The sequence below is a fragment of the Ranitomeya imitator genome, chromosome 8 (assembly GCF_032444005.1).
Source record: "Ranitomeya imitator isolate aRanImi1 chromosome 8, aRanImi1.pri, whole genome shotgun sequence".
NCBI classification, from domain to species: Eukaryota; Metazoa; Chordata; class Amphibia; order Anura; family Dendrobatidae; genus Ranitomeya; species Ranitomeya imitator.
Window position 1 is genome coordinate 20,936,752 of NC_091289.1, and position 18,745 is coordinate 20,955,496.

The 18,745-nt window shown below is 44.0% G+C and overlaps 1 protein-coding gene across 3 annotated transcripts in view; it reads right to left on the minus strand.

The window, feature by feature from the left end:
- TAFA1 (TAFA chemokine like family member 1) overlaps positions 1–18,745 on the minus strand; it is a 396,893-nt gene that overhangs the window by 89,753 nt on the left and 288,395 nt on the right. For all 3 annotated transcript variants that reach the window (XM_069736533.1, XM_069736534.1, XM_069736535.1), the window contains exon 4: positions 13,803–13,943. In XM_069736533.1, the coding sequence (XP_069592634.1) occupies positions 13,803–13,943 (141 nt within the window). The remainder of the gene's footprint in view (positions 1–13,802; positions 13,944–18,745) is intronic.

The window sequence follows — 18,745 nt, forward strand, 5'->3', positions numbered from 1 at the left end:
CACCTGACAACAGATGCATGGACCAGTAGGCATGGCCAGGGACGTTACGTGTCCATCACGGCACACTGGGTAAATGTGGTGGATTCAGGGTCCACAGGGGACAGCAAGTTTGGGACAGTTCTGCCTAGCCCACGGTCTAGTAAACAGTTGTCTGTAGCCGTTCGCACCCCCTCCTCCTCCTCCTCCTCGTCCTCCTGCAGAAGCAAGAGCTCGTCCACAGACCGCAGTCGCACAAACACTCCATCCGCACCTGCCACTGTTGCACACCAGGTCTCCCATTATGGGGCAGCTACTGGCATACGTCAGCAGGCTGTATTGGCTATGAAGTGTTTGGGCGACAATAGACACACCGCGGAAGTTCTGTCCGAGTTCTTGCAGCAAGAAACGCAGTCGTGGCTGGGCACTGTAGATCTTGAGGCAGGCAAGGTAGTGAGTGATAACGGAAGGAATTTCATGGCTGCCATCTCCCTTTCCCAACTGAAACACATTCCTTGCCTGGCTCACACCTTAAACCTGGTGGTGCAGTGCTTCCTGAAAAGTTATCCGGGGTTATCCGACCTGCTCCTCAAAGTGCGTGGACTTTGCGCACATATCCGCCGTTCGCCTGTACACTCCAGCCGTATGCAGACCTATCAGCGTTCTTTGAACCTTCCCCAGCATCGCCTAATCATAGACGTTGCAACAAGGTGGAACTCAACACTGCACATGCTTCAGAGACTGTGCGAACAGAGGCGGGCTGTTATGTTTTTGTGGGAGGATACACATACACGGGCAGGCAGTAGGATGGCAGACATGGAGTTGTCAGGTGTGCAGTGGTCGAAGATTCAAGACATGTGTCAAGTCCTTCAGTGTTTTGAGGAATGCACACGGCTGGTTAGTGCAGACAACGCCATAATAAGCATGAGCATCCCCCTAATGCGTCTGCTGATGCAAAGTTTGACGCACATAAAGGATCAGGCGTCTGCACCAGAGGAAGAGGAAAGCCTTGATGACAGTCAGCGATTGTCTGGTCAGGGCAGTGTACATGACGAGGTACCGGGCGAAGAGGAGGTGGAGGATGAGGAGGATGATGGGGATGAGTATATTTTTAATGAGGAAGCTTTCCCGGGGGCACGGGAAATTGGTGGCGTGGCAAGGCCGGGTTCTGGTTTTTTGAGGGACACAAGTGACGTAGATTTGCCTGCAACTGCCCCTCAACCAAGCACAACCGCAGATTTGACAACGGGAACTTTGGCCCACATGGCGGATTATGCCTTGCGTATCCTCAAAAGGGACACACGCATTACAAAAATGATGAACGATGACGATTACTGGTTGGCCTGCCTCCTTGATCCTCGCTATAAAGGCAAATTGCAAAATATTATGCCACATGAGAACTTGGAACTAATATTAGCAACAAAACAATCAACTCTTGTTGACCGTTTGCTTCTGGCATTCCCTGCACACAGCGCCCGTGATCGTTCTCACACGAGCTCCAGGGGCCAGCAGACCAGAGGTGTTAGAGGGGCAGAAATCAGAAGTGGCGTTGGACAGAGGGGTTTTCTGACCAGGTTGTGGAGTGATTTTTCTATGACCGCAGACAGGACAGGTACTGCAGCATCAATTCAAAGTGACAGGAGACAACATTTGTCCAGTATGGTTACAAACTATTTTTCATCCCTTATCGACGTTCTCCCTCAACCGTCATTCCCATTTGATTACTGGGCATCCAAATTAGACACCTGGCCAGAATTGGCAGAATATGCATTGCAGGAGCTTGCTTGCCCGGCAGCTAGTGTCCTATCAGAAAGAGTATTCAGTGCTGCAGGTTCAATACTAACAGAAAAAAGGACTCGTCTGGCTACCCAAAATGTAGATGATCTAACCTTCATTAAAATGAACCACAACTGGATTTCAAAATCTTTTGCCCCACCCTGCCCGGCTGACACCTAGCTTTCCTATGAAAAGGTCTTGCCTGTGGACTATTCTGAATGACTTTTCCAATCTCGTAATTTTCTTCACCTGATTGTCCAGCATACGACATGTTTCCACCTCACGAAATGGCCAAACTCCCCACACGGGGCCGTGCTATCGCCACTTTGCGCTTGGACCCTTGAGAGTGCTGTTTGTCTGAAGAGGTGGGTGTGGCCGCTTTTGGTCGACGGCACTGCCACTGGGTCCCTCATAGTACAATAAAGTGTCTCTGGCGGTGGTGGTGCGCACCCAACGTCAGACACACCGTTGTAATATGAGGGGCCCTGTGCCTGTACCGCCGGCCACAAGACAGTTCCCCCCCCCCAGCTCAAACAGTGCTCTACCACTAGCAAAATTATCTCTCACAGCTTCACCAATGTGTAGTCTAGCCGCTGACATCCTTCAATGCCTGGCACTGACAATACCATTGTTTTGACATTTTTGTTATGTTAGGCCTTCGAAGCCTGTCTGCGGTCCCTTCTTTCTACAACTACTACACTGACCAGGCCACTGCTGGCCGTGTTACCCTGGAACCAATTTAAAAGTGCCTACAGTCAGCCCAATTTTGTTATGTTAGGCCTTCGAAGACTGTCTGCCGTCACTCCTTCCACTAGACTTCCACTGACCATACACTGCTGCCCATGTACCCCTGGAACCAATTTAAAGTGCCTACAGCCAGCCCAATTTTGTTATGTTAGGCCTTCGAAGCCTGTCTGCGGTCACTCCTTCCACTAGACTTCCACTGACCAGACCACTGCTGCCCGTGTACCCCTGGAACCAATTTAAAAGTGCCTACAGCCAGCCCAAGTTTGTTATGTTAGGCCTTGGAAGCCTGTCTGCGGTCACTCCTTCCACTAGACTTCCACTGACCAGACCACTGCTGCCCGTGTACCCCTGGAACCAATTTAAAAGTGCCTACAGCCAGCCCAAGTTTGTTATGTTAGGCCTTCTAAGCCTGTCTGCGGTCCATTCTTTCAACTACTACTACACTGACCAGGTCACTGCTGCCCGTGTACCCCTGGAACCAATTTAAAATTGCCTACAGCCAGCCCAATTTTTTTATTTTAGGCCTTCGATGCCTGTCTGCGGTCCATTCTTTCAACTACTACTACACTGACCAGGTCACTGCTGTCCGTGTACCCCTGGAACCAATTTAAAATTGCCTACAGCCATGTGTTATTATTTTAGGCCTTCGATGCCTGTCTGCGGTCACTCCTTCCACTAGGCCTCCACTGACCACACCACTGCTGTCCGTGTACCCCTGGAACCAATTTAAAATTGCCTACAGCCAGCCCAATTTTTTTATTTTAGGCCTTCGATGCCTGTCTGCGGTCCATTCTTTCAACTACTACTACACTGACCAGGTCACTGCTGTCCGTGTACCCCTGTAACCAATTTAAAATTGCCTACAGCCATGTGTTATTATTTTAGGCATTCGATGCCTGTCTGCGGTCCATTTTTTCAACTACTACTACACTGACCAGGTCACTGCTGCCCGTGTACCCCTGGAACCAATTTAAAATTGCCTACAGCCATGTGTTATTATTTTAGGCCTTCGATGCCTGTCTGCGGTCACTCCTTCCACTAGGCCTCCACTGACCACACCACTGCTGCCCGTGTACCCCTGGAACCAATTTAAAATTGCCTACAGCCAGCCCAATTTTTTTATTTTAGGCCTTCGATGCCTGTCTGCGGTCCATTCTTTCAACTACTACTACACTGACCAGGTCACTGCTGCCCGTGTACCCCTGGAACCAATTTAAAATTGCCTACAGCCATGTGTTATTATTTTAGGCCTTCGATGCCTGTCTGCGGTCACTCCTTCCACTAGGCCTCCACTGACCACACCACTGCTGTCCGTGTACCCCTGGAACCAATTTAAAATTGCCTACAGCCATGTGTTATTATTTTAGGCCTTCGATGCCTGTCTGCGGTCACTCCTTCCACTAGGCCTCCACTGACCACACCACTGCTGTCCGTGTACCCCTGGAACCAATTTAAAATTGCCTACAGCCATGTGTTATTATTTTAGGCCTTCGATGCCTGTCTGCGGTCACTCCTTCCACTAGGCCTCCACTGACCACACCACTGCTGTCCGTGTACCCCTGGAACCAATTTAAAATTGCCTACAGCCATGTGTTATTATTTTAGGCCTTCGATGCCTGTCTGCGGTCCATTCTTTCAACTACTACTACACTGACCAGGGCACTGCTGGCCGTGTACCCCTGGAACCAACATCAGAAAATATAAAAATAAGTATTTTGCTTATAAAAAAGAAAATACTGGTGAGATATCAAATGCAGACATTTTAACATTAAAAACAAACACACAACTCTAATCTGGTACAGTACTAAAAATGGCCACCAGCTACAATTACTTTCTCCTGCAAGTAGTTAACTGAAAGTTTTTTTAAATTGAAAACACACATATGGCATCCACCGAGTGTTGTCCTGTCGCGTCTTCTTTATATTATTGCCGAGAAGATGCAAAATAATGAAAATAATAAAATCATTAATTACCAAAATAATAGAGAAAGTCAACACCACATTGCAAATAAACATTCATTCCAAATAAAGAAGCAGGGCGCGTCCGAGGGTGAGTATATACCTAATAAGAATATAATCACCCTCGGACGCGCAATGCTTATTTCCAACAGCCTTCCTTCCTAAGAATCAGCCCTTCCGTCGTGTAGAGAGACGTTGTGTTACACTCCAAGGTGTTCCCCAGGTTGCCTTTCCTGAGCTTCGATCTTCCGGCTCTCGTTTAGTAGTTCTTGGAAACTACTCTGCATTAGGCCTTCAAATTGGGTATGGGGTGTAGAGAGATGGTGTGTTCCACTCCAAGGTGTTCCCCAGGTTGCCTTTCCTGAGCTTCGATCTTCCGGCTCTCGTTTAGTAGTTGTTGGAAACTACGCTGCATTAGGCCTTCAAATTGGGTATGGGGTGTAGCGAGAGGGTGTGTTACACTCCAAGGTGTTCCCCAGGTTGCCTTTCCTGAGCTTCGATCTTCCGGCTCTCGTTTAGTAGTTCTTGGAAACTACACTGCATTAGGCCTTCAAATTGGGTATGGGGTGTAGAGAGAGGGTGTGTTACACTCCAAGGTGTTCCCCAGGTTGCCTTTCCTGAGCTTCGATATTCCGGCTCTCGTTTAGTAGTTGTCGGAAACTACGCTGCATTAGGCCTACAAATTGGGTATGGGGCGTAGAGAGAGGGTGTGTTACACTCCAAGGTGTTCCCCAGGTTGCCTTTCCTGAGCTTCGATATTCCGGCTCTCGTTTAGTAGTTGTCGGAAACTACGCTGCATTAGGCCTACAAATTGGGTATGGGGTGTAGAGAGAGGGTTTGTTACACTCCAAGGTGTTCCCCAGGTTGCCTTTCCTGAGCTTCGATCTTCCGGCTCTCGTTTAGTAGTTGTTGGAAACTACGCTGCATTAGGCCTTCAAATTGGGTATGGGGTGTAGCGAGAGGGTGTGTTACACTCCAAGGTGTTCCCCAGGTTGCCTTTCCTGAGCTTCGATCTTCCGGCTCTCGTTTAGTAGTTCTTGGAAACTACACTGCATTAGGCCTTCAAATTGGGTATGGGGTGTAGAGAGAGGGTGTGTTACACTCTAAGGTGTTCCCCAGGTTTCCTTGCCATTGCTTCGGTCTTCCGACTCTCGTTTAGTAGTTGTAGAAAAGTACACTGCATTAGGCCATACAAAATGGGTATGGGGTGGAGAGAGATGGTGTGTTACACTCCAAGGTGTTCCCCAGGTTGCCTTTCCTGAGCTTCTATCTTCAGGCTCTCATTAAATTGTGGTTAAATGGAACAACTGCATTTGGCGTACTAGTTGGTTTGGGGCCTACTATCGGTGTCTGCCACTCCTTGCTGTTCTCCTCCACTGAACAAAGCTGTGCCGCCTGTTTACTACGGTTGCCAATTTTGAACTGCATTTCGACTACTTACTGATTTGGCCCTACTCTCTGTGTCAGCCTCTCATTCCAGTTGTCCTCCACTGCAATGCCCCCTGGTTATTCCTGTGTTACCAATTTTGAACTGCATTTAGCCCACTTTCTTCTTTGGGCCTATATCTGTGTTTCCACTTCATCGTGCCCATTGCCCAGCCAGTGATAGATGAGTCTGCTGGTACATTGACCCATAACGCAACATTCCCCGTGCATGCTACACAACAACATTGTGACCCTGCTGAAAGTCAGGTTGCTCTTCCCGCATACCATACCACCTTACACGGGGACAAAGAGGAAGGTGCAGATGAAAGTGCAGGTTCCTTCATCAGGTGGGGGGAGGAATACTAGTTGGCGACGTCACTGGCACAGGGCCTCTCATAGTACACAAAAGTGTTGCTGCCGGTGGGAGGCGCCCCCGCCGTGCAAACACACCGCTGTACTTTGAGGGGCCCTGTGCCAGTGCCAATGCCAACGAGTGGGCCCCCCCTGCTTGCTCAGGTTCACAGCACTTGCAAAGTTGAAATACTTACCTCTCCCTGCTCCACTGCCGTGACGTGGTCCAGATTTCCTGGGCCCACTAATTACTTGAACCAGCCCTACCCCCCACAACTTTAGCCAAATGACCCCCAATTTCAAATGCCTTCCAATTATTATAAGGTAAATTACGCTTGACAAGCTTCATTAAGAAGAATGGATGGTTTTGACATTAAAATGGCCACTCTAGGTGTTTTCCTGGCCCCCACTCACTGCCGACTATGCTGCCCCATTGACTTGCATTGGGTTTCGTGTTTCGGTCGATCCCGACTTTACGTCATAATCGGCCGATTTCACTCGACCCGACTTTGGACATAGTCGGGTTTCGCAAAACCCGGCTCGACTCTAAAAAGGTCAAGGTCGCTCAACTCTACTGATGAGTCCAAATTTGAGATCTTTGGTTCCAACCACCGTGACTTTGTGCGACGCAGAAAAGGTGAACGGATGGACTCTACATGCCTGGTTCCCACCGTGAAGCATGGAGGAGGAGGTGTGATGGTGTGGGGGGCTTTGCTGGGGACACTGTTGGGGATTTATTCAAAATTGAAGGCATACTGAACCAGCATGGCTACCACAGCATCTTGCAGCGGCATGCTATTCCATGCGGTTTGTGTTTAGTTGGACCATCATTTATTTTTCAACAGGACAATGACCCCAAACACACCTCCAGGCTGTGTAAGGGCTATTTGACCAAGAAGGAGAGTGATGGGGTGCTACGCCAGTCAGATGACCTGGCCTCCAGTCACCAGACCTGAACCCAATCGAGATGGTTTGGGGTGAGCTGGACCTCAGAGTGAGGGCAAAAGGGCCGACAAGTGCTAAGCATCTCTGGGAACTCCTTCAAGATTGTTGGAAGATCATTCCCGGTGACTACCTCTTGAAGCTCATCAAGAGAATGCCAAGAGTGTGCAAAGCAGTCATCAAAGCAAAAGGTGGCTACTTTTAACAACCTAGAATATAAGACATAATTTCACTTGTTTCACAATCTTTTGTTAAGTATATAATTCCACATGTGTTAATTCATAGTTTTGATGCCTTCAGTGTGAATGTACAATTTTCATAGTCATGAAAAATCTTTAAATGAGAAGGTGTGTCCAAACTTTTGGTCTGTACTCTATCTATCTATCTATCTATCTATCTATCTATCTATCTATCTATCTATCTATCTAATTTCAAGATCAACAATGTTATTCTCTGGGTACATTCAGCTAAACCGTTTGTCACTACAAAGTCAATATCTTTACATTTATCTCACGTCTAATATGAAAAAATCTCAGAAGAAGCGTACGCAATCAATTTTCATTTCTTAGCTTGGAAAAAAAGAATGTTATATTAAAGAAAAGGAGTCAGGTTCTTATCCCTGCAGCAGTTCCTCAGCTCCGATATGAAGAGATCTCAGATTCTCGGGTTATTAATGTGCTGTCTCTATGAACAATGTGCATCATTTCACACTGCCGGCAAAATCTATGGCCATGTCCTCTTGTAATGACGCTGCAAACCGAGCAGGACATTCACCTCGGTCTCCCTGGACTGGAACGTAATGGATGTAAAGCTCATTCTCGGCAGCGCCCGCCGAGCCCCGGCTGCAGAAATGTGCTGCTCAATACAGTGGATACTGAAGAGTTAATGTGGGCCTGTCACCTGGAGGGCCGCATAAGGGGGCAATTTAATCACAAGAACTGGTTGGCTTTAACTGTAGGGGGTGCAGAAGCCGCAAAGTGAAAGGGTCCATTTGCTCCACAGGAAGAGAGCGGTGCTTTCTATCTCTTGTCGTAGTAGGAACCATACATTAATCCTTTTGTTCTAATGCCATAGAATGGGCTCTGACTTTCTGATACCTTTTAATGGCTACCTGAAAGCGTGGTAACAAAGAGCAAGCTTTGGAGACTCTGGTGTCCTTATGCAGCTCTTTGGTCTTGGCCATGGTGGAGAGGTTTACAGAGAAATTACAGACCTCTCCATTCTTTGTTGGTGGGAAAACTTGCAAAATCGGCAGTGTATCAAATAGTTATTTTTACCACTGTATCTGAAGAATGGGAGAGAATCTAAGCAGATTGCTCAATTCTTTATTGAACCCCATGGAGCTGAACAGAGAAAGTTGCGCATGTGCAGCCACCTCTGCATTCATAGAAGTGTAAAAGGGGCCCCTGCTTTAAAAATAGTTGTAGGTTCTATTGGTGGGATCTATACCTATTTCAAGAATGAGGTCATCTCTAAATCTGGTTGATTGGCTGTTTTTTTGAACCCTTAAAAAAAGAGAGCTGCGCATGCGCAGCTTCCTCTCTCTTCTTAGCTTAGCAGTGTGAATGAAACCCATATTCTAAGCATATATGTGGGTTTCAGAGGTGGGATCCACACCCATCTCAACAATGTAGCTCCTTCTAAGGCCGCTTGCTTGGCCGTTTTTAGAACCTGAAAGAATTGAAAAGAGAGAGTTGCGCATGCGCAGCCGTCTCTGCATTCTAGCAGTGTAAAAGTGGCTCTTTCTCTCAAAATAAGTGTGTGTTTACAAGGAGGAACCCACACCTATCTTAAGAAAGGGGCCAAATCTAAGTCCGGTTGCTTGGTTGTTTATTAAACCCCACAGAGCTGAACAGAGATGTTCGCACATGCGCATGCGCAACCAACTCTCAATTCTAGCGATGTGAAATAGACCCCTTTTCTCAAAATAGATGTGGGATCCAGATGAAGGACCCACAGCTATTACAAGTTTCTGGCCCCATCTAAGGTTGTTTGCTTAGCTGAAAAGAGTGACTTGCATATGCAAATCCACCTTTTCATTCACACTGGCATAATATTTAATATGGAGCCTGATCTTGAGACAGGTATGAGGTCCTAATGGTGGGACTGCTATCAATCACGCACTTATAATATATCCTGCTAATGAGCCATAAGAGTCAAAAATGAGAAAACACCATTAAATGATATAATTCTAGCAGCCAGAAGTAACCACTAGGGGGAGCTCAACACAGATAAAATTATACATGAAGTCTAAAGGGGATTGAGCGCCCTCTAGTGGTGACTGGATGTAAATTCCAACCGCAAGCAAGAAGCAGGGGCAATAGTTCAGTGGCAAATGCTGCTCATTATGGGCCCCATAGCAGCTACAAAGTCACGGCGTTGTTCCACAGTAGGTAAAAAGGTGCCAGATTTCACTGCTGAAATAGCCTCAGAGGTTTGGAGCAATATATATAGACATGAATAGGAAATTCAAAAATGTCCATTTTCTGATGTCACTCATGGTGTACCGTACACTATCTTCCATTCAGTCCTAAATATATATATATATATGTAAAATACTTATTTTTATCCTCAGACGAGACACAGAGTTGGAGTGTCATTAGCATTCACTTTTTGATTTACCGTCACTTTGCAGTTACCCACATAGCATGTGTTCATAAAAGTGATAATTATTCCGCCGCTTCGTGGCGAGCATTTGGTAAAGCTGATGACAGTAAGAAAACTGTCAGAGGGTACGAGGATTAATATCGCATTAAAGGAATCAGGCCATTTGTCTGATGGAAATCTGATGGCCTATTTTGGTGCGGAAACTTGCAGAAAACGTGGATAAAAAGCAGAAGAAAAATGCATGGATTTACGCTAAATGCGATCCTGGTCTTACTCTTTTATGCCAACATTTTTTGGTTTCATGTCCGCCCTTCTTATAAAGGCCATACCCATTTCACACACCCATTTTGAGCCACCTCAATGTGCATCCCTCACGCCCAGTATCGCACATCGGAACCCTGAAAAAGGTACTTCATTCTATTAGCCAACTATTTGTCAACTCTTCCAGGAGTCCAGGAGGTCTCTTCTTTTTCTGGGAGTCCTCCGGACATTCCAGGAGAGCTGACAAATGTACAGTCGGGGCATAGTTGCGAGGTGACAATCGCTTGCGAGACCATAGTCCACATGAAGGCTGCATTATAATAAATGGCACGTGTTTGCTAGGTGACCAGAAATTTTAATTTTATCTTAACATTTTAGGTGAAAATGTGGAACACCCCGCACCCATTTTGGGTCTGCTAATGTGCATCCTACACGCTTAGTATCACAAATCGGAAACCCTCCAAAGGTCCTTCACTCCATGACAATTATGGAAGCTTCAGTAGTGCCTTGGTGATTTGCCAACTCTTCCAAAAGTCCAGGAGGTCTTATCTTTTTTTTGGGACCTCCCAGACGTCCCAGGAGAGATGGCAAATGTATAATTGGGGCATAGTTGTAGGGGGTACAGAAGTGGAAGTCACTTCCGAATCCAAAGACTACTTGAAGGCTCCATTATTATAAATGTCACATGCTTGGTAGGTGACCAGAAATTTAAATATTATCTTAACATTTTATGTGAAAATATTGAACACCCCACACCCTTATTGAATCTGCTAATGTGCATTCTACACGCCTAGTATGACAGGAAACACTCCAAAGGTGCTTCCTTCCATGATGATTTGAAGACTTCGGTTGTGCCTTGCTGACTTGCCAACTCTTCCAGGAGTCCTCAGGAGGTCCCCCCTATTTTCTGGGAGCCCCCCAGATGTTCCAGGAGAGTTGGTAAATGTATAGTTGGGGCATGGTTGCAGGGGGGTACAGAAGTGACAATCACTCCAGAGTCCAAAGTCCACACGAAGGCTCCATTATTATAAATAGCACATGCTTGGTAGAGGACCGAAAGTTTCAATTCTATCTTAACATTTTAGGTAAAAATGTGCAACACTCTACACCCATTTCTGGCCCATTACTATTCACCCTACAATGCCCCAGTATCAGAGACAACAAACCCTCCGAAGGTGCTTTGCTCCTTGAGGATTTTGGAAGCTACGGTAGTGTCTTGGTGACTTGCCAACCCTTCGCGAGTCCAGGAGCCTCCCCTTTTCCGGGGAGCCTCCTGGACATCCCAGGAGATCTGGTAAATGTATAGTTGTAGGGTGTACAGAGGTGACAGAGTCTCTCGAATCCAAAGTCCACAAGAGGGCTCCAGTATTATCAATGGCACATACTTGGTTTGTGACCAAAAGTTTCACATTTTACGTGAAAATGTGGAACGGCCCACAACCATTCTGATCCCTTGAATCGGACTCCCGTAGTACCATGCATAAAAACCCCCCACAAAGATGATTAGTTCCATAAGGATTCTGGAGGCTTCATCAGTGCTTCGGTGATTTTTCCAACTCTTACGGGTGTCCGGTAGGTCTCCATCTTGGTCCATAGGCCACACAAAGACACCAGAAGTACAAGTGGCACATGTTTTGTAGAAGCCCAAAATTTTTTCTTTAATTTTTCACATTTTAGGTTTAAATGCTGAACGATCCTAAACTTATGTGAAGTAACCGCGTTTTAAATACAGGGTGATAACTGACCCCAATAGCTCAATGCCGGTAACTTATATTCATCCGGCACATATTCAGTGGCTATTACAAGATGATCTTAATATAGCTCCTGCGCAAACCAAGTGCCGAGATGTAGGATGCCCTAGGGGATAAGCTACAGGCTAGTTCCCCCCCCTCATTTACATTTGGTTCTTTATGTGAAAATTAACCAGCGGCGCTTCCAAATTCGAGAAATATTCCTAATTTAACCTTTTTTTTCCCCCTCGCTCTTGACAATCTCCAATAACCCAGAACATGAGCTGAAGTTATTTTTACCATCTCATTATAGGTAATTTATCGTACCTCTCTGAGTCTTGTAGGCAATTCTCAGCCGATATACATATGTCAAGACAGTACAAGTCACATACGGTATACACATCCCATACCATAGGAAATATATTTATCTTGCCTATAGCAGTTGACTCGACTACTTGTGATGCTGTCAAACAGATTTCGAGTGGATTTCACTGTTTTAATGCAAGCGACTAATGAAAGAATGCAGAATGGTCTAAGGTTTCTGACATTTTATGGGAGACGGAGTGGATTTCTTTAACAGAATATTTTCCACCATGGTATGTAAAGTAATAGGACGTGATAGACCGTTGATGATACGGTCAACGTACAGAATGGAAATAGCACCGTATACTTATAAAGGGCCGGGCTGAGTCTAAAACAAAGTCAACCCCTTTAAAGTTAAACTCCTTAAAATGTCTGTGAAATTTATTAAAATGTATTTTCTAGGATCATTTAGTAAATCAGGGCTATTAATTTTTTTTCTATTTGATAATGTTTCTAGGTGTTCCTGTACATAATAAGTAACAAGAAAGTTTGCCTGTTATTGGGCTGTACTTGTTGCCCCTCTTCTTACATCACTTCCTGTTCCTGCCTACTTCAAAATTGTCTTTGTACTGGCAAAACTGAAAGCTCTTTGCTCTCGGAGGACACAAATGTCTTCCATTCCAGTTTCCTTGTCTAGGAGCTTATACACTGTATTGTATATACAGGGCAAACAGCAAAGGGGAGAGGCTCCTACTGCAGCCAGTTGTCTTAACCCTCTTTCACACTTCCGTCTTTCTGTTTCCGTCACAATGCGTAGTTTTGTGAAAAAAAACAACGGATCCAGCAAATGTTTCTGCTGGATCAGTTTTTTTCTCATAGACTTGTATTAGCGACGGATTGCCACACGTTTCATCCGTCGTGCACTGGATCCGTCGTAAAATTGCTGTCCGTCGGGCGGAGACAACGCTGTCCGTCGTTGGCTGTAATGGAAGCCTATGGACGCAGGATGCATCGCTGACTGTCAAAAGCAGGAATCCAGTGACGGATGCCGTCTTTTGAAACTGAGCATGAGCGGAAGAATTTCCCCGTCAGGGAAATTCTCTCTCGCTCTCTCTTTTTACTACTGATGCTGCCTATGCAGCATCAATAGTAAAAAGATATAATGTTAAAAATAGCAAAAATAATAAAAAATCGTGATATTCTTACCTTCCGGCGTCACCCGCTGCCTTCCCAATGCTCGCGATGCGGCATGCAACTCCTGCTCCTAGTAATTCCTTGCGAAATGACCCGATGACGTGGTGGTCTCGCGAGATCACTACGTTATCACAGGTCGTTGCTCGCGAAGCATTACTGGGAACGGGAGCTGCCGGCAGCATCGCGAGCATACTTATATATTCTTATACTCAAGTCAATAAGTTTTCCCAGTTTTTCAGGGCAAAATCATGTGTCTCGGCTGATTCTCAGGTCGACTTGTACACGAGAATATATGGTATATACATATTAAATATTTTGGACAGGCTACATATGGTAACGGATTGAAGGCTTAGCTATAGACCAGTTAGCAGAAATTGCCACCCATGACATTTTTCTAGAGAGCTGATGTGCAAGAAGACCATGTAGACAAGAGAAATGAGACTATCCCTTTAAATCTGACGACTCACGGAGGATTCTCCAGGACCCGGACATTTAAAGATGCAACAATGAATGCATGAATTCAGGTACTTGCCATCAACACAAGAGGGTCTATTTCTGGTTGTTCCGGCCACTTTTCCAGGCAAACAAGAACATTTCACTGTTTGTGATCTCTCCTCAATACGGTTCTTATTGCAGCATCTGTGCGCCGCTATAACTTCGCACGTTCCACCTTCTGCAAAGACACAAAGCAAAAGTGAATGGTCACATATGCGTAGTGTAGTCACAAAGCACGGCGATATGAAATAATATAAAACTCAGACACAGCAATAACAAATGCAATAGAGTCCTGGAACAAGGGGATGATTCAAGTCAGGCAGAGATGTGTCCACTGACCACACGTGGATAATCCATCAATGGGTATTCCTCAAAAAATCAAGTCAAGAGAATAACCAGAACCAAGATGGATGGACACAATCGTAGAAATGATGAATTGGCCATAGAGAAGTCTGAGAAAGACGCTTGGAACAAACGCCATTTAACTAAGAGTCAAAACCCAATTACAATTTTGCGCCTTTAAACAATAAATCAATGGCACTGTGATGGGAATGAGTGAATTTACATAACTCTGATCATCTAACTTTCATTGATATTGCACCGTGGTAAGATGTCATGAATGATGCTTCCAAAGACTTCCAAACATCTGATAGTCAAGCCAACAAAAATCTAAGGCTGGCAATAAGCATTAGATTAAAGTCAGAGGAACCCAATGATTTTAGGAGGACCAGCAAACCATCTAATGTGAAGATGGTTGTTCGATCACCAGAATATCCGGTGGAGAGAAGGACTGGCAGTTGATTTTCAACATGCCTGATCCTGTTTTTACTGTCATAGGATATTATCAACGATGTTTTTACAGAAGTAAAATAATCTGATAGTAAGGCTAATAAAAATCTAAAGCTGTTCTTAAACATTAGATTAAGGTCAGAGGAACCCAATGACTTCAGGTGGTCCAAGCAATTATATAATGTGAAGATGGTTGTCTGATCCACTAGACATCAAATATCTGGTGGAGAGAAGAACTGGCAGTTGATTTTCAACGTGCCTGAACCTTTTGTTTTCAGGGGAGGCAAGCCAAGATCCACCACCACTGCGGTCTACCAGTGGTTTAGGGACCCCCCATACACATTAGATAACTGACACCTACTTTTCTCCACTCCTCATATACAGGAACGCTTGAGTCAAGTGAGATATGCTGTGTTTTCTATGAGAGCACCATGTCCCAACGCCTCCAGGGAGAACAAAAGGATCAGCTGCTGAAATCAAACAGGTTAAACCCTTCTGCTCCACGAAATCATGTGTTGGAGTAGAGTCGGGAGGTTCTTATATACATTGGACTGTCGTCCAAACCAACCAATATCGACAAGTTCTTCTAACTTTAGTCTAATGTGTATGGAATTGTTTACTCTCCACGAGCTCTCAGTCATTGGGAGCATACATGTGTACCATGGCCGGAAGGAATAGTTGACTGTCGAACAACCATCTAATGTATATAGTCAACTAAATTTGTGCCAAAATGATTTGTATATTTCCTAGAATTCCGATATATTTATTTTTGAAGGACATGTTCAAGGAAAAGCCCTTTTAGGGGTCACCTTGGCGTAGCTTTACATACATTTATATATTTTAATATCTGTACCTGCTCAATTACAAGGCAGTAAAGGCACAATTCGTGCTTTGTAAAACTTTATCTATCGAACAAAGACATGGAGCCTTCTTAGATGTGTATGAATAATGACGGTATCATAATTATTTTGTCAGGAGGAAAAAAAAGAACAAAAAAAAAAGAACATTGTACCTGGGGCTTTGAGTTCCGGTAGAAGGTTTTATCAATTACCAGAAGACAGTACATCAAGATATATATCTCCTAAAGCATTTGACGACTGTGTGGTAATGTTTAAAGTTTACTGCTTCAAGAACATAAGAGGTCGGCGTCTGATAAAGATCTCGTGGCTCGGGAATATGACTCAACAGCTCAATTTTTTTTTTTAACAGTAAAAGTAATAAAATGGAGAAAAATATTCAGGGGCAAAAAGTAAAATTCAGCTTCAAATTACTGAATGTTTTCACAGCTAAAATTAGTTACTGAACAGAAGTGAACATAGACATTAAAGGAGTTGTCCAGAGGTCAAAAATGATTTTTTCCAAGGTTAGGACTTAGTGATAAACTAAGCGGGTATTTCTCGACATTTACTATGTGTCATGATAGGACCAGGAGACTAGTAGGGGCCAAGTAAGCATTGAAGCAGAAGCCGCGAGGGATCGATTAGAAGACTAAATCTTCCTTTATTTCCATTTTAAACCAGTCTGAGCTCTTTAAAAAATATTTTTTTTATATCTGGCAAAAAAAAAAATCCTTTTCTTAGTTCCTAATATTGAAAAAAATGACCTCGGAATACAAGTGGTTGAGCGAGCCTCCCGCGCTAAATTTTTACTAAGTTTTTTTTTAAGTTGGCACCTGAAGACAAATATTGAAGCGAAACAAAAGAGGATTGGGAATGATGGATTTCAACCTTTTGCTTCAACAGGAGATAATTTGCTGTCAGAAGGGTCCACAAGTCTTGGCTTAAACATCATCCATGATCTGATTTTGTTCACGTCACTTGTAATTTTGTGGACTTTGGTCCGAAGAAACATTGGTAAAAAATAAAGTATGCCGCATGGAACATATTATTTGTGAATTGCCTTTCCACAGGTAAAAAGCATAATACGACAACTATAGATATAGTAATTAAAAAAAGGTATCAGATGTTCAGTACATCAGTAGAAATTGAGGCCAAAAGGACGATATTTTGGTTTCCGTTGTGAAAGCAAGAACCTATAGATACAATTGACTTGTGCCCTAGGAGCTTTCCTGCTGCACACACTTTGTAACCATGTCCTTAGCCAATTTATTTATTTGTCTATTTATTCTTTAAGGCTACTTTCAGTGACATTTTTCATTTTTATTAAATCGGAGAAGAACTAATGAGGTCAGGACTGACTCCATAGGAGCCTTTGGTTGCGAAGTCTCAGTTGGCCCTTTGTCTAGCCCAGTCTTGGGTCTTGTCTTGCTAAGACACATTTTCATGGGCCTGGGGATCATATTGAGCACTCCTGCTGTTGACACCTGCCACATTCATTTCCCATAGCGGTTTCCACTTGCCTTTTAGAGTCCTGATCGTGAAACCAAAATTGTCTAGCTAGTAATGTCACGAGAACTGGGGTTCCTGACCCGGATCTACGGTCTCGTGTTCAAAATCAAAGTCAACCATGACATTTAAAGAGAATCTGTCCCCAGTTTTTTGCTAACTAATCTGAGAGCAACATAATGTTGAGGCAGAGACTCTGATTCCAGTGATGTATCACTTACTGGACTGCTTGTTGTAGTTTTGATAACATTTCTATTTAATCAGCAAAATATTATCACTAGAGGACTAGAAAACCTGCTGCCATGCAGTCCTCCTTATTCACGGGCTCTGCATAACTCCACCCCCACAACTGATTGGCTGCTTTCTACCTATAAACAATGTGCATAGAAAGCATCCAATCAGTGGTGTGGGTGGGGTTATAAAAAAAGCTGAGCAGTCAGAGAACTGCTTGATCTGCAGCAAATAAAGCAGGGATTTTATCAAAACTGCAGTACGCACCGCAGTAAATGATACATCACTGAAATCACGGTCTCTAACCCAACATCACGCTGCACTCAAATTCTACCACAAAAAACGGTAACAGATTCCCTTTAACTGTACCTGTGTCCTTAGATTAAGGCCTACCCATTATTTTTGCTCTTAGAAAATGGCAACAGAGTTTTTAACTGATGAGGACGACTCTACGGCAGAATTATTTTTTTATTATAGTTCATGAGGAAGAGGAAGAATAAGAAAAATGGACATGTTACTACATTTGTAGTCCTCAGTCTTTGGAAATATTTTTATATTTTTGACTTTTTTTTTGGGCAATTTTGACCATATCAGTCCCGTTTCTGCAGCCTGTTCAAGTAAGAGTTGGGGAAAATTTTGATAATCATGATAAATGAAAGATAAAAAAATCTAAAACGGGATCCCTTTGACGTTGTGAATCTCCATAGATAACATCCAAAAAGACATTTTACCATAGAGGAAAGATGTAGTTATTTCCGTGAATGTAGCCGTCTGTTAGTTATAAGAGCAGAAGGGAACATTTTCGACAATATGACCTGTCAAATACAAGCCTGGTAACTAGAAGGCAGAAAGATATGAGATACATTTATCCAATATTTATGTATCACTGACATATTCCACAGCTCTATAAAGAGAATGTAGTCACTTGCATCAGTCACAGTCCCCTGTGGGGCTCACAGTCTAATTTCCCGGAGAAAGACACTGGAGAAAATTTCATAGGACACCAATTAACCCGTGAGCTTGTTTCTCGAGTACAAAAACACATAAAAAGGAAGCAAAGTACTCAATCTATACACAAAATATAAAATACACTATTACTGATACGTAAAGTAAGAGAGCAGGAAATGCTGAGCAAATTGATCACGCTTTATTGGGGGAAAAAATTCTGTATACCTTTTGTTACTAGCACCGCCCACTGCTAGCACCGCCCACTGCTAAATCTAGACAAAGAAGGGAAATAAAATTAATGTTTAAAAATATCACAAAATTGGACGTAGAAAATACAGCAATGTTGGTTGCGGCAATTGTAGACACTGCACATGTGCAAAAAATGAGTGCAGTACAGGAGCAGCTCCCTGCCTAAAGCGGCATTTACAAAGCTCGATCATGGTCGTTTACCTTTACGCAGCATCATATCTTTATCTCTCGTTTTCTATCTATTCCGCGCACTATGTCTCTCTCACTGAGCGCTGTAGTTCTCTCTCTTATCCACTTTCCCCCACAAAATGACAGCAGCATCCCTGCTTGGACTTTTATAGTGGCTACATTTTATTAGTGATCTCTAACCAATGGTCACACATGACTGGCTATACTTTATAGGGTGGTGCAACTGCAA